Raw genomic sequence first — 27,946 nt, forward strand, 5'->3', positions numbered from 1 at the left:
TTAAAATCTCCAAAAAAATCAGGAATCTGAATGGCATCAGGGTTCTCAATAAAAAGATTGAAAGCTAAGAGACAAAAGACTAGCTTTAAATCCTCGAGGAATTTATTTCAACCTAGAATTTTGTGCCTTCCGAACTATCAATCCGGTATGAGGATGGGGGAGAACACTTTTCAGATTTTCATATTTCTTTCTTTTTTTTCATATCTCAAAGTAATTACCTTCAATGCACCCTTTTTCTTTGTTTCAGTAAAATGTAAGAATGGACTAAGATAGAGGAATAGAATCCAAAAAAGACAGCTGAAACCCAGGGTAAGGGAATTCCCAAAGTGGTAGCTGAGAGAAAAACATGGGTTCAAGTTGTTCTAGAGAAATGGCCGTCCAGCTTGGTGGCTGTCTCCACCAGAAGAGTGGAGAAATGTCTTCAAGAAAATATCAAAACCAAGAGATTATATATTTGACATTGGAAAAAGATGTACAGAAAGTGTTCTGAAGAGTTATTAAAATGTGTGGCAGGAGTTCAATGATTTACATAAAGCTGAGCAATAAGAGTCCATTTAAACTCCAGGTAGTCTGAAATTAGATTTGCCAACTTTGCAGCTCCTATCAGATGTCTGCTTTTTATTTTTTAAATTTTACTTATTTGAGAGAGAGAAAGAGTAAGCAAGAGAGAGCACAAGCCAGGGGGAGAGGAAGAAGAAAAAGCTGAGCAGGGAGCCCAATGCAGGGCTTGAACCCAGGGCCCTGAAATCATGACCTGAGCTGAAGGCACACGCTTAACTGACTGAGCCACCCAGGCATCCCAGATGTCTGCTTTTTAAAGAAGAGATTTTTCAGACTTTGAGCCCGAGACTTTCAGCTCCTAGGGACTGTGGCCACCATTTTCATTTCTCAAAGCAGTAGGAACTCTTGGGTCCTCTTTCACAACTGTTAATGATGTGGGAAACAAAGGCAGAAAAAAAATCATTAAATTTCCTTACTACTACTTACAGTCCTTCGACAAGTCCTTGAAACAGGCAGAGTGACATTCCTCTAGGGACTCAACTGCCTCGATGTTATTTAGTATTTTGCTAAGGGCAAAAGGCAATCCCAGCCTGAGCGTTCCCTCCCCCAGGATCTTGTAAGTCTTCTTTTCTTTTTTTTTTTAAAGAATTTATTTATTTGAGAGACAGAGAGAGCACAAGCAGGGGGAAAGCGAGAAGCAGACTCCCTGCCAAGCAAGGAGCCGGATGCGGGGACTTGATCCCAGGACCCTGAGATCATGACCTGAGCAGAAGGCAGATGCTTAACCGACTGAGCCGCCCAGGCGCCCCCTGTAAGTCTACCTTAACATATAAAAATTCCTTTGGAAACTTCCTTTATCTCTAAAGCCCCCAAGATAAGTGTTGGCAATCATCCCCCAAGCACATGACCCACCAATATATATCTGAAGGGTTTCACGACTAAGGTTTTATTAGACGGCAATAAATGACCTTTTCCCAACAATAGCTAGCCCCCTCAGGGTCCTGGAAACCTTGCTTCCAAACTTCCTTAGAGACTTACACTATCCCTAACCCCCTCCCAACCTGAAAGTATATAATGGGCCTCTCCTCATGACCCCATTGCAGCTCTTTCTGTCCACGGGTCCTGTCCCCGTGCTTTAATAAAACCACCTTTTTGTACCAAAGACATCTCAAGAATTCTTTCTTGGCCGTCGGCTATCATCTTTCCTACATCATTAACAGTGGAGCTGTTGCATCAAAGCACTCAGCTCTCTCCCATAGGATCTGTCAGCACCAGAATCCTGGAGCTGTGGACAAAGTCCAGTACAACGGTGCTGAGTCTGGGTGTAAATGGTTTTGATGAGGGAGCAGAAGGCAAGCTAAGCATAGGCAGAGGCTGACACCCCACAACACCCCCCCACCTTGAGATATAAGTGACATTTCTCAGGCACTCCTGGTTGCCCTAAAGCTAAGGAAAGGAAAAACAAATAGTTAACCTACAGAGACCACAATCCTGCAAGACCTGCGTCTCCCTCAGTTTACAAATGTCTTAGCAATCTACAAGAACAAAGCATTCCTATCAATAACCTAGATTCTGGAAGGGAATGTAGATACAATTAAATGTATGTCCTTAGAACCTGCAGCCCCATTGACAGATATTTGAAGAGGGCAGAGTGTAATGTTCCTCCAGGAAGCTCCCAGCTGTCTTACTGTTAATGCCTTACTAGAGGGGTAAACAACCTTAACTTGAAAATGGTGAGGCCTCAGGTATCCTGTGAGTCTTCCTTAACATATGAAAGTTCTTTCGAAACCTCCCTTTTTCCTTACCTCCCCCAACCCCATAGTATATAATCAGGCACCCCTCACAACCCGGGGCAGCAGCTCTTTCTGCCCAAGGGTCCTGTCCCCATGCTTTAATAAATTACCATTTTGCACCAAAGACTTTGTCGGCGCCAGACTCCACCCCACTGAACCTCACCTATACTCCAAAACCCCATCAGTTTTACCTGGAAATGACCAAATTATTTAAATGAGTATGTGTTTATACTCAGATTCATCCGGGCATTTGGTGGAGAGTATAAAAATAAAGATGGAAAAGGAATGGAAATACTGTCAGTAGGAAGACATCTTTAATTCTCATCCCTCCCTTTCTTCACTCATTCATTCAACAAAAAAAACACAACAACTCTGGGGTGTCTGGGAATAAGGCAACTAAGCAAATGACTCTTGATTTCAGCTCGGGTCATGATCTTAGGGTTGTGAGATGGAGCCCCTCATCTCACGGGGGAGGGGGGGCGGGGGTGGAGTCTGCTTAAGATTCTCTCTCCCTCTGCCCTTCCTGCTCTTCCCCCTTTCTTTAAAAAAAAAAAAAAAAAAAAAAAAAAAAAAAAAAGCCCCACATGCTGAAAGTAAAAAGGAACATCTCTTAAAGAGAAAATAAAACACCAAAATGCCGTAGACAAACCAGCCACTACTTACAGAGCAAGGTTAATAAAATGCTTTCTATTAAACCAAGGGAAAACAGAAACCCCTCAGAGAGTGTCCCCTGTCTCTTAATGCCCCAAAGGAGGAAAAGAACTATCATCAACGGGAGAGAGCAGCTAGCACCTCTCCCTCTTGGTTTTGGGTACTCTACACATTCAGAGATACTTCTCTAGTAACAAACCATAAAAATGGTCCCTGAAAGTATAGTCTTGACCTTGAACTCGCAGTCTCTGTTGGGTCTATGGCAGCCAGACAATCTTTACTAATGGCAAGATAGTTAGCCCATTTCTCATTCTACTGGAAAAAGAGAAAGAGGCTTTGTGATACAATCTTTCAAATACTATCACTTAAAGATGCATTTTAGTGTTTTAAGCGGAAATGCAAGACTGAAAAAAAAAACTAGGGCGCCTAGGTGGCTCAGTCAGTTAAGCAGCTGCTTTCGGTTCAGGTCATGATACTGGAGTCCCAAGATCGAGTCCAGCATCTGGCTTCCTGCTCAGCGGGGAGTCTGCTTCTCTCTCTGTCCTTCTCCCCCACTTGTGCACTCACGTTCTCTCTCAAATAAATAAAATATTTTTAAAAAAATTAGTGGCCACACTTAATTAACGTAATACTGACTGACAGCCATCCAAAGCCTGCATCTTTAAAGCCTAGGAGGCATTCCCTCCGCAGTTCTAGTAAAGCAGCCTTACCCCTGAAAGCTAAAGGAAATGACAGGCCTTAACGTTTGCTAGTGAGAAGCAAGCTGGTTCAAGTGATCAGTAAACAATAGCAGTTGCATGAAATGGCTGCCCTAAGAGTTTGACTTTCCAATGCTGGTAAATTAGAGACGGGGTACCATGACTGTGTCAGGGAGGGGAACTGGGTGGCTGAGAACCAACGCCAAGAATCAAAGCCTTTGGGGTTTTGTACCATAGTTTGCACTACCTGTTCACACTTTTTAGTATGTATATATGTATGTATTTTTAAAGTAAATTCAATGCCCAAGGTGGGGCTTGAAACTTGCAACCCTGAGATTAAGAGTTGCATGCTCTACTGACTGAGCCAGCCAATTACCTCACCTTTCGAGTTTTTAAAATAAAACTAGTTTGGTGGACTTAACATCATTACTTTGAAAGAGGACTTTTCCGGCCTCCATTTTCACCTCAAACTTTTTTTTTTTTTTAAGATTTTACTTTTAAGTAATCTCTCCACCCAACGTGGGGCTCAAACTTGCAAACCAGAGATCAAGAGTCACATGCTCTACTGACTGAGCCAGCCAGGCACCCACGACCGCAAACTTCCTAAGTTTTTTGTTACAGTTATCTCTTAAGCCAGGCAAAAGACCCTGCGGAAAAAACATAACCTATTGGGAACCAAAACCACTCCCTCAACCTACTCCCTGAGCCAGCAAGACCCCACCCAGGGCTGCCTCCACAATGATCCCTTTAACCTTCACTGCCTACCTGCATGTACCCACCCACTTTTGCCCTCCATTTTCTTTATACAAACCTGGAAGTATTTTGGGCATTTTGGAGATCTTAGACACCTGTTTCCTGTGGTATTTCACAGTGGTGAGACAGCCTCACTGAAATAAATTCCTTTCTTGTTCTACCACCATTTGTTTCTCTGCCTTTGGGTTCTGTCGGCGACAAGTGGCTGAACCTGGTCTGTTTGGGAATCCCCAGAGCCAGGTATTCCTGCACCCCTTACACCCCTGTGCGCCGGCTACAACTTGAGTGCCAACTCCTAACACTGTTAGCTGCTATTTATTGAGGGCTTGCCAGGTACCAGGCATCATTCTAAGTGCTTTACATATTAGATAAATGAAATTGTCATCCTAGTCTTATGGATGGAGAAACTAAGACACAGAAAGATTAGGTAACTTGCCAAATGTCACACAGCTGTTAAACAGCAGAGCTGGTGTTACCTTAACCATTATCCCACTTTGCTATTTGCTAAAATAGTATTCTAGGTCCTGAGCATACAGAGGTATGGAGGTGAGTAAAGGTCCCTACTCTCACTCTGAGTTTACACTCTAGTGGGGGAGAGAGAAGACAGCAACAAATACCCAAGACAGTGTTAGATAATGAGGCATGCCAAGGATTTTAAATGTTGAAACAGAGAGAGATTGGTGGCTACTTTAGATTTGGGTGGTCGAAGAAAGGCCTCTCTTTGGAGGTTACATTTACACAGAGAAAACAACTAATGCAAAGATTCAAAGAAAGAACAAAATGGTATGTTCTGTCAACTTGAAGACAGAAAGCGTAAGGGTATGAGGGAGAGGGGAGGTGCAGGCAGGGGCCAGATATCTGAGGGTTTTCTAGGCAAGGGTGAGGCCAAGGGAGTCTGGATTTTAAGTGTGAAGGGAAGCCACTGAGAGGTTTAAACCTGTGAAGACCAGTTTTGAGGCCCCTGCCTCAGGTGTCTGTGGGAGAGATCGTGCTTGCATTTGGGTATATGTAGCAAGGAAGGAGAAACTTGGGCTGTTCTGGAAGTCGAGTCAATAGGATACACTGATGGGCTTGGTGAGGGAAGGTGAGGGAAAGAGGTTTCAAAGGTGACAAGTTAGTTTGTGTCTGGAACAACCTGGTAGACGGTGATGCTAATAGGGAAGACTGTGGAAAAGACAGGGGTTTCTCATCTAAGGGAAGGGCTTTTTCAGAATGGGGGAAAGGAGCCTTCAACCACTATACTTGCTTTATCTAATTTAACCCTTACAACAATCCCGTGTGTTGATGCTATCACTACTACATCTACCTATGCTAGAGGGACAGACTGAAGTTAAGAAATTTCCCCAGAACCCACAGCTAGTAAATAGCAGACCAAGGCGTCAACTCCAGAACATACGCTTCCCTCACAGCCCAAAACCTTTAAAGACGACCAAGAACTAATTTAGGGCTCAGAGTGAAAGCTTGGCTACTATAGATCCAAAAGGAGAAAATCAAGGAGGAAATACATGGCAGGTAGCTAGAGTGGAAGAAAGAGAAATTAACTGTGATCTGGGGAGGTACTTCCAAAATTCCAAGACCAGGAAGCAATCTCAAAGCTTCAACAGCAGGGAAGGAAAGGAAGCACACTCTCAGGAGATCTGTCTTCCTTCCTTCATCCCCTCCCATCCCCTCCCCTCCCTCCTTTCTTCCTTCCTCCCTTCCTTTCTTTCTTAATTTAATTTCTTTTAGGTTTAAGTAATCTCTACATCCAATGTGGGGCTCAAACTCACAACCCCAAGATCAAGTCGCATGCTTTTCCTACTGGGCCAGCCAGATGACCCTTTTAAATTATATTTTTAAGAATCTCTATACCCAGTGTGGGGCTCTAACTCACAACCTTTGAGATCAAGAGCCACATGCTACACCAACTGAGCCAGCCATGCACCCCTCAGGAGATACGTTTTTCACACCTGCACCCTGGAATGATTATTTCATTCCCTCTTTTTTTTTTTTTTTTAAGATTTTTTTCTTAAGTAATGTCTAGACCCAACGTGGACTCGAACTCACAACCCTGAGATCAAGGGTTACATGCTCTACTGACTCAGCCAGCCCAGCACCCCTCATTCCTTCTTTATTCTCATCTCTCCTATCCTTCCTCACCAGCTTCCCTCAGCAATGATTTTGCCTCACACTTGGCACAGAAATAGAAGCTATCATTTGAAAAACCCTCACTCTGGTCTCATTACATGGACAAACCACCTACATCTGCACTCCGCATCAACTCTGGCCAACTCAAAGGCCTGCCCTTGGGAGATGCTCTCTCCTAAATCTCAGTTTCTCCTGCTCTACCCAGTCCTTCCATGTGCACTTAAGACTTGTTCTCCCATCTCTAATTCTCCCCTCTCCCTATCTACATCTCACATTCTACACCCCCACCACCCCCACCACCCCCACCCCCCCCCCCCGTGCATACCTACCCGGATACTCTCCATCACAGCTTGATCTCCTGGGAGCTCTTTCCACCCAGGGGCAAGCCCTCACATCCCTTCATTGATCAGCCCATCCCAAACCAGTTTCTATCTCTACCACAAGACCAATAAAGTTACCACTAAATGCCATGGATACCTTTCTTAATCTCTCATATGTTTTCTACACATCTTCCTTCCCTTGGCTTTGATCAAGCACATTCATCTGGTTTCTGTCCTGTTTGGCCGCCCCTTCTCAGTCTGCTTTGGGAATTCTGTTAAAGGTCAGAAATTTCTAAATGTGCCCTAAACTGAACTCTACTATCACTTCCCACTCCATTGCCCTAATTCAGTTACTCCTCTATTCTCCCCATCTGAACATAGGGAACCATTTGCTCAAGCCTGACAACTATCCCTCACTCATATCTATACTGAATCAATCCCCCAAGTCCTGCTACTATTAAATATCTTTCAGATCTAGTCAGACTCTCTTTTCTCCTTCACCACCACTACCTTCCCTCCTATCTAGATGAATGCAATAGGTACCCAACCAGGTCTCACACTTGCCACCTCAGCCCCGGCCCCAACCACCACAGAGCAGATCAAACCATTCTTTCAGTAGTAGCCCACCACCCTTAGAACTGTAGGGGAAACTATCTCAGGCTCTCTAAGTGCTATGACTCAACACTTCTAACACTTCTTTCATTCTTCTTTACTTTCAAGATTTATTATATAAAACTCTTAGAACTACATTTTTACTGAAAAGGAAAAACAAGAAGTGGACTATTCCTATTAGTGCAAAAACGACTTGGACATTTCATGCTTCAATAACCTTAAAACACCCCAAACAGTTGCCACGGGAAAAAAAAAAAAAAAAACAAGTAGTTATTTTCCCACTCTAAACAAGAAAGCTCTCAACACACTAAAGAGTTCCTATAGTGCAAGACTCACTAAGACATTGCTAAACCCCAAAAGCTTGTCTATTTTTAACAACAAAAAAAAATCTACCAAAACCACTCAGACGGTGTCCTTTCCCTCTAACTTCTCCGGAAGAGAAATAAGAACGATCATCAACGACAAAGGGCAGTTATAAGAACAACACCCAGAGCCAAATTCACGCTCAGGAAAGGACACTGCGCCTCCTCCTCGTGGTTTCGGGTGCTCTACACATTCAGAGAAACTTCTCTAGTAACAAACTATAGAAATGATCCCTGAAAGTATAGTCTTAACGTTGAACTACGCCCCTCTGCTAGGTCTAGGCAGCCGCACACTTTTAGTTGATGGCGACATTTTTCTCACGTTCTTCATTTTCAGAAATATCACATAAACATATTTTCAAAGTATTGTTTTATGCACCGCATTTTAAAACATTCTGAATACTCTTAAGAGTCTTTTTCCTTTAAGAAAACTAAGTCCTCTAGTTCTTAATTAGCCTATTACGGACCAACAGCCAATCAGAAGTTCTTGTCTTTCTGACGCTAACACTTCCAGACTGGCTCAGGATAAGGGTGCGCTGGGGGCGACAAGTAGTACCAGTATCTCGGGTATTACACGCCCCGTCTTTGGGCGGGAATTTTTTTTTTTTTTCCAAACCTCTAAGACCCTAAATTTGGGAAGCTAATAGGTAAATTAATTTGACATTGTTACTTTGAGACCATCTACTGGTTACTCACTTGTGTGTGGACCTGAGGGGCACACAATGGACTCACCGGGATAGGTTTTCTTTTCTTTCTTTTTTGTTTTTTCTTTTCAAGACTTTATTTATTTGACAGACAGACAGCGAGAGAGGGAACAGAAGCAGGGGGAGTGGGAGAGGGAGAAGCAGACTGCCCTCTGAGCAGGGAGCCCTACACAGAGCTTGATCCCAGGACCCCAGGATCACCACCCAAGCAGAAAGCAGACACTTATGTGAGTCACCCAGATGCCTTTCTTTCCTTCCTTCCTTCCTTCCTTCCTTCCTTCCTTCCTTCCTTTCTTTTCTTTCTTTTCTTTCTTTTCTTTCTTTTCTTTCTCTCTCTCTCTCTCTTTCTTTTTTAAGATTTTGGGTTGCTTTTCAAAACAATGTATCCAGGTGTGGAGAGCAAAATTGAGTCTCTCATGTCAGGCAGGGGCCTGTGTCAAGCAATGAGGCAAGCAGTTAAGGTACTGCAGCTAGAAGATCTCGTCCAGACCAACGTCAGCTGATACCCTAGAACTGATAACAAGTAGAACCAGAGGAGGTCTGCAGAGACCCAAAACTGATTAAATCCCTTAAAAAGGGAAGGATTTTGGAAGGAAACTGTCAGATTCTTCAGACCTGACCCTTCTATGTTTGACCGCTTGAAAAAGGCAACTGCCCCTGACGGCTCTGCTGGACTGATCTCCAAAGAGCACCGAGATCCTTCACTGCTTGAACATCAGAAATAGTTAAGTGCAGGGGTACCTGGGTGGCTCAATCGTTAACCGTCTGCCTTCGGCTCAGGGCCTGATCCCAGTCCTGGGACTGAGCCCCACATCGGGCTCCCTGCTCCACTGGGAGCCTGCTTCTTCCTCTCCCACTCCCCCTGCTTGTGTTCCCCCTCTTGGGGGCTCTCTCTCTCTCTCTCTCTCTCTGTCAAATAAATAAATAAAAAATATATTTTTTAAAAAAAGTAGAAATAGTTAAGTGCAGAGAGCTGACCCGGACCAGACCGAGGTCTGTCCTGCTCTGTGTGCTGGGTAAGAAGCCGAGCTTAATCCCATGGCGAATCGTCATTGCATCTGGAATCCTGAATCTGCTTTGCAATTGTGATTTGACTTTGCTTTATGACTGAATAAAGCTGACACTGTGGAAAGACACAACTTGTGTGTGAGCCTTCATAGCATGCTCATGACACCAGGCCAGTCTTACATGGGGGAATGTGGAAATTTATTTTGAAAAGCGATTTTGCCCTCCATTTTTTTAAGGTTTTATTTATTTATTTGAGAAAGAGCATGAGCGGTGGGGAGGGGCAGAGGGATAGGGAGAAGCAGACTCCCCGCTGAGCAGGGAGCACGACAAGGGGCTGGATCCCAGGACCCCAAGATCACGACCTGAGCCAAAGGCAGATGCTTAACCAACTAAGTTACCCAGGTACCCCCATTTATTTTTTTAATTAAGGAAAAAGTAACAAGTGTAGTGTGGTTACTTTGGGAGTTTTGGGGGGTGGGAGGGTCTGCTTTAATTGGTAATTATGTATATTTTCATATTGTTTGTAATTTTTAAATCTTAAATTGTATCACCTTTATTTTAAATATCATCGGTCAATCTAGACAGAGAGCACAACTTTTTTAGTTTTCTTCTTGGTGCTGCTCAGTATTTAAATAAATAAAATTCAATCTAAATAAGTCTTATATTATCATTTTTTTTTAAATAACTTGCCAGGTGAGTCTGACAGGTTGCACACTTCTACCCTCCCCCGCCAAAAAACGGACTTAAATGTGATTTCTCTTGTTCATCAAAAGAGAAACAAACATAAAAACAGAAACAAAACTAAAAAACCCTATAATTTCTCCAGCACTTTAATATGTTCCAGGCCTTTTACTAAACCCTTCACATAGATGATCCCATTTCATCTTGGAACTAACCCTAAGAGTTTGAGGAAATGGAAACTTAGAATGTTAAGTGACTCACCCAGGCCACAAGGATGTCTCCTGCTGGCCTTGAGCACTGACATTCCACCCTTCTGTATCTTTTAAGTCCTTACCTCCTTCCATGTAACCCACAGAAGAGGCTTTTTGTGTTTTGCCTAAGACTAGAACAAGGTAAAACTTAATAAACTGATCTGACTAAAGTAAACCCATAAGGAAAAAAGTAGGCAGTAGAGTACTGGGGGAGGGGGGCAGTGCAGAAGTTGCAAAGAGAGGGGCGCCTGGGTGGCTCAGTTGTTAACCATCTGCCTTCGGCTCAGGTCCTGATCCCAGGGGAGCCCCGCATAGGGCTCCCCGCTGGAGGGGGGGAAGGGCTGCTTCTCTCTCTCCCTCTGTGTGCTTCTCCCCCTGCTTGTGCTCACTCTCTCTCTGTCAAATAAACAAACAAAATCTTAAAAAAAAAAAAAAAAAAGTTGCAAAGGGAGAAAAGGGGGAATCCAGGGTGCGATGTCTGAGGAGCAGCGAGATATCATTTAGGCATTTCTTACAAATGCTAAGGAAGCAAATCATAGGGCTGCCATTCCTGAGAAAGGGTGACTGGGGATGAACTACTTATTGATGGGAGTCAACTAAGCAATCAGAGGTGCTATGAAGAGGAAAAGGCTAAGAATACACCCTGTGTCCTGACTAGAAGGCCCTTTGGCCATTTCCTGACAGACAACACCCAAGTATTTGCCCAGTGAATAGCACTCAGCAACTCTGTGACAGATCAAAAAGAAAAAGATCCAAAACTCCTGTCCTCAAGATTACTGATAGAGTGAGTCACCAACTGGGTACTCAGTGACAAGCTAGGACCCCCTAAAGGAACCTGAGACCTCACCCTGCATATCTCACATTCATGTGATACACACACACACACACACACACACACACACACACACACACCCTACTTCTGAGCACTAAAAAGAGAGTAGGGTAAAAGCGGGGGGGGGGGGGGGGGGCGTGTCCCTTAACTACAAAATGTTGAAATAAGGAATTGGACTAAATAACCTGCTTTGAAAGTTCCTTCTAGCTCTGATGTTCTCAAATTGCCTTATTCAATACTCTCAACACCTCTACGAGGGAGGTTATTATTATTACCCCTGTTTTACAGACAAAGAAACGGAGGCACAGAGAACCTGATTAAGAAACTTCTGTTTGGTCAGCAACAGTGCCAGACCATGTCTGACACTAGCATGCAGCACATAGCAGATGCCAGACCTCAGCTGCAGATCTGCCGGACATCTAGTTGACTGACCTCTGGAGACCTCTTGAATGTCTCAAAAGCACCTTGAATTCAACATGTCCAGGCTAGTCTTGCCTGCTCCCTAAAACTAGGCCTCTTCCAGTTTCCTACTTCAGTGATGCTACCACTGCCCACCCGTCCAGCGGCACAAACCACTGTTCAAAATCCCAACCAGGAGCACAAAACAAGGGTCATCTCTGACACCTTCCTTCACACCAACCTGTCATAAGGCTGATGATTTACCTTCCACATACCTCTCAGATTCCTCCACCTTTCTTCACTTCTACTATCTCCCTGGCTGGTCAAGTGATCATCTTTCAGCAGGACAGAGCTTAACCTACACTCACCATTGCCCTTCTCCAATCCGCTTCCCAAGCAGTGGCCAGGTTTCCTTTCAAACTTTTTTTTTTAGGTTTTATTTATTTAAGTACACCCCACACGGGGCTCAAACTCACGACTCCTAGATCAAGAGTTGCCTGCTCCTCCAACTGACCCAGCCAGGTGCCCCAGGAAGTGTTCTTTTTTTTTCTTTACTTTTTTTTTTTTAAGTAATTTCCATACCCAATGTGGGGCTCAAACTCATGGCCCTGAGATCAAGAGTCATATGCTCTTCTGACTGAGCCAGCAGGCACCCTCCCTTTCAAAGTTTAAATCCAATCATGTCCCCTTTGAGAAGCAATTCTCCATCTCTCTCCCATTTCTGCACATCAGCTTTTGTTCTGGAGCATCTTCTCTAGGATGTGTGTACCGTGACCAGGCTTGAGAGCTAGAGACAGTGTCTCCCTCCAGAGCAAAGAGCAGGTTTGTTTCCTATCCAATATAATAAAGACTATGTCTCCGTCTGGGGACAATGGCAGGCAGGTGTTTGCCCATTATAAAAGACACAGTTTCCCTGCTCTTGGGTCTCCAAAGCCCCTCCTCTGTCTTGCAGCCTATGTCGTGTGGAGGCAGCACTTTGCCCTCTTTGCGTCACCCTCTGGGAACTGGGGCTCCAGTATAAATATTACAATACTTTAGCTACTGCTACTGTTGGGAATAATCAACTGTCCTTTATCTCTGACCCAGGAATCTAGTATCCTGTGCCACCATCCACAAAACTGTGACAGGCTGACTTGGCAGCTTGCAAATAGAGTAGAACCTCAGATCGTGACAGTTACCTTACACACGTGCCTCTACCCCGCTGAAAATACTTCACTGGCATCTCTGTGCTCTCAGGAGGAAGGTGAAACACCTCACGATGGCTTCTAAAGCCCTATATATCTTGGCTCTCCTCTTGTCTCTCCAATCTCATGCTTTAGCTCACATCTCCAGTTCTCGTTGTCCCATACTCACCCACTTTCTTGGAGTTTCTCATATTTGTGATGCTTCTACCAAAGAAGACCTTCTTGCCTATTGTTACCTTTGCTAGAAATGCACTTTCTTGCCCTCTTTCCCTGGTTAACCTGTGATACAATAAGAAATATATATTTTGGTCTTCATCCTGACTCCTGACCAGAGCTCCTAAAACTTTTGTAATTTCCTAAGCAATAATGGTGCTAGGAGCATCTTTTGTTTTAATATTTAGTCTTTGACCCTGGTTCTTGACATATCTCCTGGGTGATAGAAGTATCTTTTCTTCTGATGAGACTACTCTTCATGGGATTCAGGGTGGAAGTTGGTCACCAGAAGGTAAAAGCCAAGATTAGAGGCTTGGAACTTTGAGGGGCACCTGGGCGGCTCAGTCAACTTAAGCGTCCAAATCTTAATTTCAGCTCAGGTCATGATCTCAGGGTCATGAAATCGACCCCGAGAGACTCTGCACTGGGCGTGGAGCCTACTTAAGATTCTCTCTCTCTCCCTCTCTCTGCCCCTCTTCCGCCTCTTGGAAAAAGAAAAAGCAGCAGCTTGGAACTTTGAGCCCCACCCTTGATCCTCTGGGGAGTGGGAGAGAAGCTAGAAATGTGGCTAATGATCTGTTGTGTTTGTGTGATGAAGCCTCCAGAAAAATTCCTGAAGTATGAGTTCGGAGAGCTTCTGGGCTGGTGAACACATGGAGGTGCTGAGGAGTGTGGCACACTTGGGCTGGGAACGTAAGCTCCACACCCCTTCCCCATACCACACCCTAAGCATCTCTTCCTCTGGCCATTCCTGAGTTGTATCCTTTTACAATAAACTGGTGATCTAATAAGTAAATTGTTTTCCTGAGTTCTGTGAACTGTTCTAGCAAATTATCAAACCTGAGGAGTGAGTTGTGGAAACCTCTGGCTTGTAGTCAAGTCAGACAAAGTTTTGTGTAACCTGAAGACCTACTACTTAAGTCTGGTGTCCAAGGTGTTGGGCAGGGGAGTTTTGTGAGACTTGAGTGCTTAACATGTGGGATCTGATGCTATCTCCAGGTAAACAATGTCAGAATTTAATCGAATTGTAGGACACTCACCTAGATGAATGGATAAACTGCGGTACCTTGAAACAATAAAATATTATTCAGCAATAAAAATGAATGAGCCATGAAGCTAACAAATGACACAAAGGAACTTTAAATTGCTAAAAGAAAGAAGCCACTCTGAAAGGCTACATCCTGTATGGTTTCAACTATACGATATTCTGGAAAAGACAAAAATATGGAGACGGTTAAAAAAAAAAATCAGTGGCTGCCACGGTTCACATAGAGGGATAAACAGGAGGAGCATAAAGGATTTTTAGGGCAGTGAAATTACTCTGTATGATACTTAATGGTGGAAATAACATATACCCATCAAAAACCATAGAACTATATAGCACAAAGAGTGAATCCTAGTGTAAACTATGAACTTTCGTTAATAATTTTAAAAAAACTATGAACTAGTGTAAACTATGAACTCTAGCTCAATATTCACGAGCATTAAAACTATACATTAAACCTGTGGTTTCAGGGATATCTTACTCAAAACACAGATGAAGTAAATAGTGGGATTACCCACTGCAAGCAGACCCAGAACTGAAGGGTGAGATGCCTGGTGCGCCAGTGATGATTTATGAACCACGTATCTTCATAATGTAAAATACTGATAACAGGCCTTAAATGACTAAGCATATATTCCCCCAGGCAGACCATTAGAGTTTTCTCAGGAAAAAAAACAAAAAACAGAAAAGGAGAGGAAAAAATAGAAGCCCTGGGGGGGGGGGATATAAAAAGACCTCCACCTGCACCCCCCCAGGGGGCACGCTGAGTCTACTTTCAAGCCGACTCCCCACTGAGCAGGGAGCCTGATGTGGGGCTTGATACCAGGAAGGACCTTCGCCACCCCAGGCTTCCCTGTACAGCACAGTATAGTTAATAATACTGTACTGAATATTTAAAAGTTATTAACAATATTATCTTGAATGTGCTCTGGGCTCATCACAAGGGAAAATCTCTGTAACTATGTATGGTGGCATGTTAACTGGACATTGTGGTTATCATTTTGCAATATATACAAACATGGAATCATGTTGTATAGAAACTAATATGTGTGTGTTTTTTTTTAAAGGTTTTATTCATTTATTTGACAGAGAGAGAGACAGCCAGCGAGAGAGGGAACACAAGCAGGGGGAGTGGGAGAGGAAGAAGCAGGCTCCCAGCGGAGGAGCCTGACGTGGGGCTCGATCCCAGCACCCCGGGACCATGCCCTGAGCCGAAGGCAGACACCTAACGAGTGAGCCACCCAGGCGCCCCAGAAACTAATATAATGTTTATGCCAATTACAGCAAATCTTTAAAATATTCACAATCAAAAGTTAAAATTTAATAGAAAACTTAGCAGTAAAAGTCAAGTAAATAGCCCAGAGAATATTACAAACTGAAGAGAGACTTAAAAAAATATCAAGGATTAATTTAGAAGGTCCAATATCTGCCTAAAGCAAGTTCTATGAAGAAGACCTGAGTGTAGTAAAGGTGGAGAGAAACAATTTATATATGAAATACAATTAAGAGGCTCCTGGGTAGCTGAGTCAGTTAAGCCTGAGGCTTTTGTTTCTGACGAAAGCTGCCCTCTGCCCTTTCCAGCCCACGCTTGTGCTCCCCCTCTCCAAAAAAAACAAAACAAGACAAAAACCAACCCACAGAAAAGAACAAAAATCAAAAAACCTCAAAAGATCAGTTACCACACATAAAGCACTTCCTCTCCACACGACCAGGAAAAACACAAAAAAAGCAAACTCCCACTAAATGCCCCCCCAAAATCGACAGACACCTTTTTCAAAAAAACAAAAAAAATTTCTTGCCACTAACAACTATACCTAAATCAATCACTGAGACTCAGGTAGCGACAATACACCTAATGTTGTAACCAACCAAAATTGTTGCAGAAACCACTCAGACCACGTTCTTTCCCTCTAATTTCTCCGGAAGAGAAATAAGAACGATCATCAACGACAAAGGGCAGCTATAGAAGAACAACACCCAGAGCCAAACTCACGCTCAGGAAAGAACGCTACGCCTCCTCCTCGTGGTTTCGGGTACTCTACACATTCAGAGAAACTTCTCTAGTAACAAACTATAGAAATGATCCCTGAAAGTATAGTCTTAACGTGGAACTCCGCCCCTCTGCTAGGTCTATGGCAGCCGCACACTTAGCATTCATGGCGACATTTTTCTCAACTCATTTGCTTATTCACATACATTTTCTTTTATATTTCATAACAATTCGGTCAAATAGCAAGTTCAAAACACCATTTTTTGCCTGTAAATCTTCCAACAACACTTAAATCAGTAACAAGCCTTATTAGCATGCGGCTTCCTAGCAGCCAATCACACACGGTATGCCTCTGACTCCAACCCGGAGGGACCGGTATTGCCCCGCCCACCTGGGGTCCCGGTCGCGTCGCGTCGTCCCACTAATATGCTAAGAAAACGCTGTTGACGCCACTGGTCAGCGTTGGACCCCCTCTCGCTCGCTACAAAAGTCCACTGACTTGGACTAGGTTTCCATCGCCTTGAAAGAGGCAGGAGGAGGAGGCAAAGAGACAGGTAAGAACTGGTGTACACTTCTAATACTACATAATAATCATAACCATGATGATTTATTGAATACCTACCTGATGACAGGCATTTTAATCTGTTGTTTCACTTCATCCTCTAAACAACTGAACAAGGATGTCATTACTTCCTCATTCTCACAGATGCAGGCTATGAGGTCACACAGCTGGGGAAACCACTGTGGGAACCTAGGTGTATGTCTGATACTAAATCAAGTCCGGATTCTTTCTGGTAGGCCAAACTGGTCTTCCTCAGGAGGTCTAGTCTCCAATCAAATCAATTTCTCTAATAAAGCACTAAATACATCATCACTCAAAGTTCAGTCCTGAATGTTGAGCCTTCCTGGCTTGTACAGAAGCAGCTTTCCCGTTTATGTATGCCAAAAGTTAATCCCAGTTTCTCCTCAAAGAACCTTATACATGAACCACCTTATACATGATGTGTGTAACTGTCTTCATCACTTAACTCTTTTTTTTAAGATTTTATTTATTTGACAGAGAGAGAGACAACGAGAGAGGGAACACAGCAGAGGGAGAGGGAGAAGCAGACTTCCCGCTGAGCGGGGAGCCCGACATGGGTCTGGATCCCAGGACCTTGGGATCATGACCCCAACCGAAGGCAGAGGCTTAATGGCTGAGCCACCCAGGCGTCCCCATCACTTAACTCTTGTAAAAACACTTCCGCCTCACATCTTACAGGATGCCAGGAAGCACAGTGCCACGTGGACATGCACATGGTTTTCTGAATCAATATTTCCACATTTTTCAGTGCTTTGTAGTAACATGACTAATACAACCATCGGGTTCGTATCATCTAACCACTTCTAACAGAATCTCCTCAGAGTCAGTCAAATGCTCTGTACTTAAATTCCGTCAGAAAGGGACAGTGTTTGGGCAATCTGCCCAGGTCTGAGATATATCCCCTGGTGTCAGAGCACTTTCTTGTATCTTGAAATTAAAAAGTGCCTTTCAGGGGCGCCTGGGTAGCTCAGTGGTTAAGCGTCTGCCTTCGGCTCAGGGCGTGATCCCAGCGTTCTGGGATCGAGCCCCACATCAGGCTCCTCCGCTGGAAGCCTGCTTCTTCCTCTACCTCTCCCCCTGCTTGTGTTCCCTCTCTCACTGGCTGTCTCTGTCAAATAAATAAATAAAATCTTTAAAAAAAAAAAAAAAAGAAAGTGCCTTTCAATCACTTTCACCCAAAAGCCTGTCTCTGGTCTGGACCCTTCCATATCTAACACTTTTCCATTCTCCATTCCTCCAACGTTTCTAGGAACCCCTCACCATCCATGCCATGTGCTGGTCTCTTAAGAGCAGACTCTCCAACTGCATATGGGTCTATCACTCCGGCACATTCAATTTTTTTTTGAAGATTTTATTTTTTTAAGTAATCGCTACACCCAATGTGGGGTTTGAACTCACAACCCTGAGATCAAGAGTCACATGCTCCACTGACTGAGCCAGCCAGGTGCCCCCAACTCACTTTTTTTTCTTGTTAACATCCTGGACTAAATAAAGCTTCCTCTAAGAGGTTTCCCTTGATTACTTCCCAGACAAGGAGGCTGAGATGTACCTGCTGTACTTTTTTGCCTCCTGCCCTTCTGAGTACTTTAATTACTTTTATGTCTGCTTCTTCTGCTGGATTATACTCCTGGAAGGCAAGGCCACACATCTATCCTTAGTGTTCTTTTTTTTTTTTTTAATATTTTATTTATTCGTCTGACAGAGAGAGCACAAGCAGGGAGAGCAGCAGGCAGAGGGAGAGGGAGAAGCAGGCCTCCCAATGGGCAGGTTGCCTGACACAGGGCTCCATCCCAGGACCCTGGGATCATAACCTGAGCCAAAGGCAGATGCCTAACCAACTGAGCCACCCAGGCGCCCCAGTCCTTGGTGTTCTAACCCCAAGGCTCAATTAATATACGTGTAATAAAAAAAAATGAATAGTCTGGGTTGAGGTTCTGGAACTCAGGAACTCATCTTTTGGGCTTTAGAACTCATATAATCTATATAACTGAACTAAGTAGGATACAATCAGGAAACAATTTTTCCCCTTTTACTGCCCTCAAGTACACTCCTTTGGTTGGCTTTTCCTTTCCCTCACTGGAGAGGCATCTCAGGCAGATTCCATAGTCTTCAAGTCACTTTCAGGCCTTCAAGCACAGTCTCATTTCAGGTAATAAACTGTCCAGTCGAAATCAAAACCTCTTCCTTGCTCTTCCACTCCTCTGATTTCAAGGCTATTTCTGGCAACTCCAGAGCTGGAGGGGAGGACCAATAAGATGACAAGGTGCAAGGCCTTCAAACGTAGCTGATCCTCTTTGTAGCTTTCGGCTTCTTCCTAATGCCTACTCTTCTGTGGGAGGGGTTAGTGGGCCCTTCAGGTAACTCCACTCCACTTCACAGCACCCTAATGTGGGCCAGTGTCCTCTCCTGCTGACTTCTTGTGTTTCTCAGCCTCTGTTGCAATTCTTCCTGTCTTCACAGGTGAGGTCCTTTAGATGGCCAAGCTACCCTCTACAGAGTCTACTTACCCCACTAACTGGTGCAAGTGTGTAGCTAATCCAGCTGCTGGTCTCTCATGTTTACCCAGTCATCAAAGGCTGCTTTAGGAAGGAGGCAGATGGCAGGGCCCTCCTGACCCTTAAATTCCAGGTAACATGCCAGGTTCTCTTCACACCACCTTGGTGGCAGCTGGCGTGGGCTGACACTTCTACTATTCAGCAGGCTGAACAGGCTCCCAGCTACCCTGCTTGCAAGTGCTACAATTCTCTCCATGAGGTTCACCCGAAGGACCTCTTATTTGGCTTGAAGCCGGGAAGGAGGAGGAAAGCCACGGTTTTCTATTCCTATGAATGTCTTTTAAAGAATCTTTTCCCCTGACACCCCCACCACTACCCCACTGCCTTCTCCTATGTAGGCCTGACGTGGATGATGGAGTTAAAGATCCATTTTGGCCATCCCCTAAGAAGCCCTGCTTTAGACTGTCGGGGAACTTGTTACCTTGTCACCCCTTGTTCTCCACCCTGAGGCTTTAGATGAAATTCCAGACACAGATGAAATCCTGCTTCATATCCAGTTATACCTGTCAACCCCATCCCCCGTAGCTTAATGGTAAGAATTTGAACATGCACAACGTTCAGATGTCTAAGATATAATAAATGTTCTAATACTCTGCTTTTCACACTGGAGAGTTGGATAGAAGACACTAGAAGTCACAGCATACCTATGCTGAACATCCATTTTCATGTTAACACACACATGAATGTGTTATGGAATAAAATGCAAAATTCTGAGGCGGGGGGGAAACAACAGGACCTTTCAAATAAGTTACTGAACTCACTATGAGCTACCTCATCAATAGACTCTAGGGGTGGTACATGGAAACATTTGGGAACTTTCTGAGTGAATTATTTTGTGGGATAGTTGGATCCTGCAAAAATTGGAGTTACCTTTCTGGAAGTCCTCAGGAATGCTGCTGAAATAAATGGAGAAACACTGCAGAGAAATTAGGCCACCCTGACTGTTTCACAAACAGCTGAGAGAAGCTTCATAAACCTCTCTTTATACTAAGAAGGGAGAGGGGGAATTCAGCAGGACTTCCGGTTACTCCAGGAAAAAAAAAAAAAAAAAATGCAGGTCTGGATCTGTAGCTCAAGGGCCAAATGCCAGCAGTTTTGTCCATGTAAGGTTTAGTGTTTGATTGCCTGAGCTACATTTGCTATTTCCACCTGCCTCATAGGCTGAGCTGCCTGTAACATCCAGAAAAAAAACAAAAAAACAAAAGAACAAACCCCTGGAAACAAAAGCACCAAGTCCCTGGGAGGAGCAAAGAAGGGGAGAGCTGTGAAAGCTGGTCTCTTCACTCCACCACAGGCTTTGGAAGACTCAGTAGATGGTGTAGATCAAAGGAGAAAAAGGAACCAATCACGCAGAATTCAAGGTGGGTGGCTGGGGCCTGAGGAGAAATCTTAGGAGTCTAAAAGCTGGAAGACCTTATGGTTCCCTACAAAAAACAAAACAGTCTCCAAACAACAATTTAAGATCTCTGTTAAGCAGTATGAAGGGAACGTCTCATCTCTAAGCTTAACTTTCAATTTCCCCAAGAACTCATAGCTTTATGATGTACCTGATTTTCCTTCCAACACTATTCAGAAATGTGAACCAAGTTGCATCTGCAATTTTAACACAGTGCTTACCTTTCTTAAGAATCTTCTTCACTTTCATATAGTTTCCTTGTTTGACATACTCATGAAGCTGAGCTTCCAAAGAGTCATTTCTTAAGGAACCAAGCTGAACGGGACAGGGGACTGAAAGATGAACAGCCCGAGACATCCTAATTGAAAAGAAAGAAACATGCTTATTTTAACTCAATCAGAAATGCAATGAAGCAACTTAGATTCTTTCACATTTCTTTCACATCTTGTCCACTTTCATTTATAATGTACAGAATTAGGGGAACAATTACTGAACTTCTACAAGATTTTTTTTTAAGATTTTATTTATTCATTTGAGAGAGAGCATGAGTGGGGTAGAGAGGCAGAGGGACAGGGAGAAGCAGACTCCCCGCTGAGCAGGAAGACCGATGTGGGACTCGATCCCAGGACCCTGAGACCATGACCTGAGCCAAAGGCAGACACTTAACTGCCTGAGCCACCCAGGCACCCAAAACTCTACAAGATTAATATTTATTCTCAATATTACTGGTGAAATTGAAAAACTGAATATATTTAGCACTAATTCTCTGGACCAAAAAGAGATGGCTACTGGGAAGTAAAATTAGAAATATACATGTTTGTGGGGGCGCCTGGGTAGCGCAGTCGTTAAGCGTCTGCCTTCGGCTCAGGGCGTGATCCCGGCGTTCCGGGATCGAGTCCCACATCGGGCTCCTCCACTGGGAGCCTGCTTCTTCCTCTCCCTCTCCCCTGCTGTGTTCCCTCTCTCACTGGCTGTCTCTCTATCACATAAATAAATAAAATCTTTAAAAAAAAAAAAAGAAATATACATGTTTGTGGTATCATTAAGAAAACTAGGAGCCTATTAATTTTGAAAAGTTCATACATAAGTGCAGTCACTATGTGGGGATATAGAGAGTATAAGGTAGTGGGTTAGGTTCACAGTTCAGGCTCTGGTCCTGGCCCTGTCACCTCCACCTCCTTGGAGAAATTATGTAACCTTGATAGACCTCAATTTCTTCATCTGTAAATGGAGAGAGTAATAACCAGAGGGTTGCTGAGGGCCTTAAATGAGCTAGTATGTGTAAAGTGCTTAGAACTGTGCCCGGCACCAAGCCAGCTCTGTGTAGTTGTTAGCTGTTAGTATGCACAATAAAATCCACGCAGAGAAATTTTTACTTTCCAAATATGGCATCCACACCTGACCATCATACAATCAAGTGTTTGTGGTATACCTGCCATGTGTCCTCAAGCGTGACCGGTTTGACACCTAAAATTGGATCCCTGCGATCACAATGCTTGGTATAGCAGGGCAGACATGAGGTGCTATGTTGGTGCTCCATAGACAGGGGATAAGAGAGGGAAGCCCCGTCCACAAGAATCAGCAAACATGCATGCCAGGGGCATAACTGTTACACGGAGAGACACAGAGGGTGTGAAAAGAGGTGAAGCAAAAGAAAAAGACAAGAAGGCTAACACATTTGGTGGGTCTTCACCAGCCAGAAAGCTTATGTCAGAATTTCTTTCCTTTTTAAGGATGAATAATATTTTGTTTATCTACTTATCCGTCAATGGACACTTTGGTTGGTTCTACCTTTGACTATTGTAAATAACACTGCTATGGACATTTTAGTGTACAGTATCTCTTCAAATCCCTGTTTTCAATTCTTTTGGGTATATACCCAAGAAGTAGGATTACTGGATCACATGGTAATTCTTTTTTCTTTTTTGCGGGTGGGGGAGAGGCAGAGGGAGAGGGAGAGAGAGAATCCCAAGCACACTCCACACCCAGTGCAAAGCCCGATGTGGGGCTTGATTTCACAACCCTGAGATCATGACCGGAACTGAAACCAAGATTTGGATGCTTAACCGACTGAGCCACCCAGATGCCCCTCACATGGTAATTCTATGTTTAATTTCTTGAGGAACTGCCATACTGTTTTCTATACTGGCTACACCATTTTACATTCCCGCCACCAGTGCACAAAGTTTCCAGCTTTCCAGATCCTCACCAACACTCGTTATTTCCTGGGTTTTTTTCCCCTTTAAAAAAAAGGAAAGAAAAGACTGACTTATTTGGGAGACAGAGAAAGAGAACCGGCAGGAAGGGCAGAAGAAGAGAGAATCTCAAGGCTCGATCCCATGACCTGAGCTGAAACCAAGAGTGGACGCTCAACCCACTGCACCACCAGGTGCCCGTTTTTTCCCTTAATAGCCATCTTAATGATTCCTGATCTCTTTAAAGTTTTTATTTAATTGCATTTTCGCAAATACATAACTATATTCTTGATATGGGAAGTTCAAATAATGGGGCACCTGGGTTGCTCAGCTTGTTAAGTGTCTGCCTTCAGCTCAGGTGGTGATCTTAAGGTCCTGGGATGGAGCCCTGAATACAGCTCCCTGCTCAGTTGGGAGTAGACTTCTCCCTTTCCCTCCCCTCCCCGCCTCCCACCACCCCCACCCCCACCCCCACCCCCACCCCCACCGCTTGTGCTCTCTCTCTCTCAAATAAAATCTTGAAAAAATAAAGTTCAAATAAAACACATAAAACCGAGACCCACTTCAGTGTCACAGGATTTTTTCCTAAAGCTAGAATACACACATCCCTTGAGGACCAAAGCATGAATTGCGCTATTTACACACTAACAGTCACTCCCACACTAACATTCACTCCCTTAGTATTTCTAGTCTTTTTTTCCAATAACTGTCAGAACTTATTCTAAGAAACTAGTCTCTAGGGAATGGTGGGCCTAAAATGCTATCTAAGGTTCGAAATCCACACTGGAGGAGCAAGGTCAAAGTCCAACATCTTTTGTTTTATTCTTTTTAAAAATCTTTATTTATTTGAGAGAGCACAAGCAGGAGAACAGGTAATGAAAGAAAGACAAGCAGTGGATTTCTCACTGAGCAAAGGTAAGGTCCGCTAGATCCCAGAACCCTAAGGTCATCATCACAGGTAAAGGTAAATTTTCAAATCTGCGGCTCTCCAGACATTCTCAGGTAAAAACTTTATAACAATCCTACTTCTTCAATTAATCTGCCTTCCGGCTCCCCTAAAGACTCAATTCTTCCACCCCCAGAAACACCAAGACTCTAATGCCACAATCAAATTCACAAGAATCAAAGCGTTACAATTACTGGACCACAGAAAGAAATCCTACTGACGTCTCCTTTTTAGGACATTTATCATCAGGGGAAAGCGCGAACGCAGTCCCCCACTACCACAAATTATGCAGTCGAGTTTCCCACATTTGGGGAAATCGCAGGGGTCAGCACATCCGGAGTGCAATGGATGAGCCTCGCCCTGGGAAAACCACCTTCGTGATCATGGTATCTCCCCTGCCAGGTAAGTATGAGTTACAAAGTTTGCCTGGCACTTCACCCTTGTCCTCAACACACTATACAGTCATGGTCAATTACATTCCGAGTTCTTTAGGCTTTCGGTTACAAACGCCAAGGTTATTTACATGATATTGACCAGTGCACACCAGTGGCTATGTAGTGGAAACTCTAAACTCTACCTCCTGAAGAATGAACTTGAACACGCAGCCACTGCGCCCTTCATCTCCATATGCCCGCCTCTTGTCTCTTGTCATCACTCTTGACGTCACTTAGCTTGTTGGAGAAATGGATAAATTCGTTCTAGCTATGCTTCGCAGCGATTTAAAAAGACGGTCACCAACAGGTGTAGCTGGGGGTGGTTTTTAAAATTCTTTGCCTACTCGGGCGTACGCAAAACTTCCTGTGTGCATTTGTTACGAGTCTGAATTCTGCGCGGCAGGGCAGGGCAATTTGGAGGGCGGTGGCCTGCAGCCGCGGAGGGCAAGACAGCACAGTCGGTTACACTGGTCTGAATCACTGTTCATCTCTGGGATAGGTCATATCCTCAGTCTCTCTCAGCCTCCATTTGCCTAAGTTGTAAAGAAATAATACTGCCTGCCTACCCCCACAAGGTTTCTGTGAGGACGGAATAAGAGAATGCAGGTGAAATGCAGCTTCAACGCTCTCCCCCCCCCCCCCCACCGCCCACCGCCAGCCACGCTCCAGGACAGGTGCCTTGTGTAGTTGGGGAATCAAAGCTGGCCTCCCCAAGATTCGAGTCTGCAGTTTTCCGCACAAAGGGAAGCGCATCCGGCCTGGATTTGGTAACAAACCGAGTGCCCCTCCCTTCATTTTAGACAACAAAAACAGAGGACACTTTAGGGTTTTTTTCCCTTTCTGCCCTTGCTGGCTAGGTGCTCTACGGTGTTTGCAGGAACTGTAGTATCAAAAGCTTTGATGGTCTAGAGGCAAAACTTTACCTCTGCCCTGTTAGCATCTCTGGCTGGGCGTGAGAATTAAATTGGCATCGACAGTTTAACAAGATAAAAGCATTAAAAAAATTTTTTTAAATATTTATTTGTCAGAGAGATAGAAAGCACTAGCGGGGGAGCGGCAGGCAGAGGAAGGAGCAGGCTTCCCGCTGAGGAAGGAGCCCGATGGGGAACTTGATCCCAGGACCCTGGGATCATGACCTGAGCTGGAGGCAGACGCTTAATTGACTGAGCCACGCAGGCATCCCCAAAACATACAAAATTTAACATAAATTTATCCAACACAGAAGCTCTTAAAAGGAAATGAAGACCCAAAGCAATGGCAGAACTAAATGCTTTCATATTAGGTTGAACAAAGACAACTGTGTTTTGTTTCTGCTTTTGTCTTTGGTTTTTCTTTTTCTTTATTTTGGGCAATTATGGAAAAGTAACATATATGGGGGGGTTTACATAGACATGAATTCTTTTTAACAATGTGTGTACAGAATTCTCTCAGGTTTGACTCCCCTTCTTTGGGAATATTTCTTCCCCCCTGATCTAAGGAGGATATCTTTTACATGAGAGTTTTATCTCCTGATCTCAGGAAGAAAAGGGTAGATCAGGACCTACGGTTATATCTGCTATTTTTGAAGTGCTTTTAGCTCAAAGGAATCCTTATGCCAAAGTGGCATATTTGGGGGTGGCATATTTTGCTACCCTTCAATGGTATTTCCCCTCTTAGTACATATGATTTTTTTAGTCATCTCTGAGCACAACGTGGGGCTTGAACTCACAACTCCAAAATCACAGTCTCATGCTCTACCAACTGAGCCAGCCAGGCACCCCAGAACATGTGATTTTTTAAAAAGCTTTGCTTTAGAGCGCCTCGGTGGCTCAGTCAGTTCAGTGTCCGCCCTGGGCTCTGGTTGTGATCCTGGGGTCCTGGGACTGAGTCCCATGTCTGGCTCCCTGCTCAGCGGGGATTCTGTTTCTCCCTCTTCCCTTCCAGGAAAGCATAAGTAACTCTCTACAGCCACTCTACAAGCACCCTGGGTTGCTGGTAGCTGAACCCATTCACTCCTGACACACACTGGCCCTGCACACACTGGCCCTGTCTCTGCAATATAAATCACAGTCATGCTATTCAGACATTTGCTAGATAACATCATCCACAAAGTGTGACCCGGCCCACTTCAGTTATATAATATCATTTTGTTATTGAACTACCTTCCTAATTTCATTCCAGGAGTCTTGATTTCACAGAAGGAAGACAAAATTTTGGCTGTTTTCATGGTATCCATGAATGCCAGGCTGGCCACAGCCCTGAGACCCCTCTAGAATTATTTGTGTCCCCCACAGATTTGATTTCACAGGTACTCAGAAACTTTTTGCTATTCTGAGGGCTGCACTGTCTACTCCAGTCTCTTCGGCATTCACTAAGTATTTTTGAATTTCTTCAAGTGCTGCTAATGATTAAAAAAACGAAACAAAAACCTATTCTCAAGTCATTATATATATGTAGTGCACACTTCTCACAGCCACCTAAGCTTTTAATGTGGCAGCCACTAGCTTAAGCACTAAGAGAAATAATGTAGAGATAGATTCTGTGGTAAGATCACAACCTGTAGGGAAAACAGATCTGCCCGCCAGAACTATACAAAAAGTGGTGAGAACTAATAAAAAAGTCAGGTTCAGTCAAGACCACCTAATGATTTTGAAGGGCCTACACACCTTTGCCTTTGTGGGACCCTTCCTCATTAAAAATAAAAATAATGTGACTGCACTGATAAGATGAATATATTATTATATACGAAATTTCCTTCCTTTTTTAAAAAAAGTAAACTCTACTCCCAACGTGGGTCTCCGAACTCAGGAACCTGAGATCAAAAGTCAAATACTCTCCTACTGAGTCAGCCAAGCACCCCCTAAATGACATTTTTTTTTCCCTAAGATTTTATTTCTTTGAGAGAGACTGTGAGAAAGAGCACAAACAGGGAGAGGGAGAAGCAGACTCCCTGGACTTGCAATCTCAGTACCCTGAGATCATGACCTGAGGCAAAGGCAGACCCTTAACGGACTGAGCCACACAGGCGCCCCTAGGACATCTTCCACCTAAACATTCACTTTTTTTTTTGGTTTAAAAGTGCTATTTAGGCGCCATGCCTACAGTACCTAAATGTTTAAACAATCCTGAATTCGGTGGCGGTTTGGGTGGACACCAGTTAACTTCACAAAAAAAAAGCTGAATACTGAAATAAGTACTCTCCAAACATAGTGAAGAAAAACCAGTCATTCCCGAGAATTCGGCAGGTGAATTTTATGGAAATTGACACAACAAGGCTTTCCTGGAATATAAAAACAAGGTAGAAACACAGACCACCCAAACACAAAAAAATAGAAAAAAAGTTTGAAATAAAATGACAGAAACCACTATTAGAAATAAACTTACTTTACAAAATACAAAACAATCTTCGAAATAAAGTTCACTTACCCTCACCAGGGAAATACTACCACTAAAACAAACAAAAAAAAAGCCAGAAACGATACAAAAGAAAAACTCAATAGAAAAATTAAACACGAACTATTACACATAAACGCTACCAACCACCCAACGCCTTTCCTTAGACCAACCATACAGGGGAGAGCGCGAACGCAGTCCCCCACTACCACAAATTATGCAGTCGAGTTTCCCACATTTGGGGAAATCGCAGGGGTCAGCACATCCGGAGTGCAATGGATAAGCCTCGCCCTGGGAAAACCACCTTCGTGATCATGGTATCTCCCCTGCCAGGTAAGTAT

The 27,946-nt window shown here is 43.9% G+C and overlaps 1 protein-coding gene, 4 non-coding genes and 1 pseudogene across 6 annotated transcripts in view; all 6 read right to left on the reverse strand.

Annotated features, from left to right (window-relative positions):
• Nucleotides 1-21,015, reverse strand: part of TEX14 (testis expressed 14, intercellular bridge forming factor) — an 87,981-nt gene extending 66,966 nt beyond the window's left edge. For both annotated transcript variants that reach the window (XM_048223806.2, XM_044390762.3), the window contains exon 1: nucleotides 20,880-21,015. In XM_048223806.2, the coding sequence (XP_048079763.1) occupies nucleotides 20,880-21,015 (136 nt within the window). The remainder of the gene's footprint in view (nucleotides 1-20,879) is intronic.
• On the reverse strand, nucleotides 3,006-3,174 carry LOC113269204 (small nucleolar RNA U3; annotated as a pseudogene).
• On the reverse strand, nucleotides 7,853-8,067 carry LOC113269202 (small nucleolar RNA U3). The gene has a single exon (XR_003321366.1). It is a non-coding gene; the product is annotated as a small nucleolar RNA U3 (small nucleolar RNA).
• On the reverse strand, nucleotides 16,020-16,236 carry LOC113269201 (small nucleolar RNA U3). Its single transcript, XR_003321365.2, has one exon. It is a non-coding gene; the product is annotated as a small nucleolar RNA U3 (small nucleolar RNA).
• A 3,030-nt stretch (nucleotides 21,016-24,045) lies between the features above and the next one.
• Nucleotides 24,046-24,209, reverse strand: LOC113269211 (U1 spliceosomal RNA). Its single transcript, XR_003321373.1, has one exon. It is a non-coding gene; the product is annotated as a U1 spliceosomal RNA (small nuclear RNA).
• Nucleotides 24,210-27,782: 3,573 nt separating this feature from the next.
• On the reverse strand, nucleotides 27,783-27,946 carry LOC113269229 (U1 spliceosomal RNA). The gene has a single exon (XR_003321386.1). It is a non-coding gene; the product is annotated as a U1 spliceosomal RNA (small nuclear RNA).

The sequence above is a fragment of the Ursus arctos genome, unplaced genomic scaffold (assembly GCF_023065955.2).
Source record: "Ursus arctos isolate Adak ecotype North America unplaced genomic scaffold, UrsArc2.0 scaffold_24, whole genome shotgun sequence".
NCBI lineage: Eukaryota > Metazoa > Chordata > Mammalia > Carnivora > Ursidae > Ursus > Ursus arctos.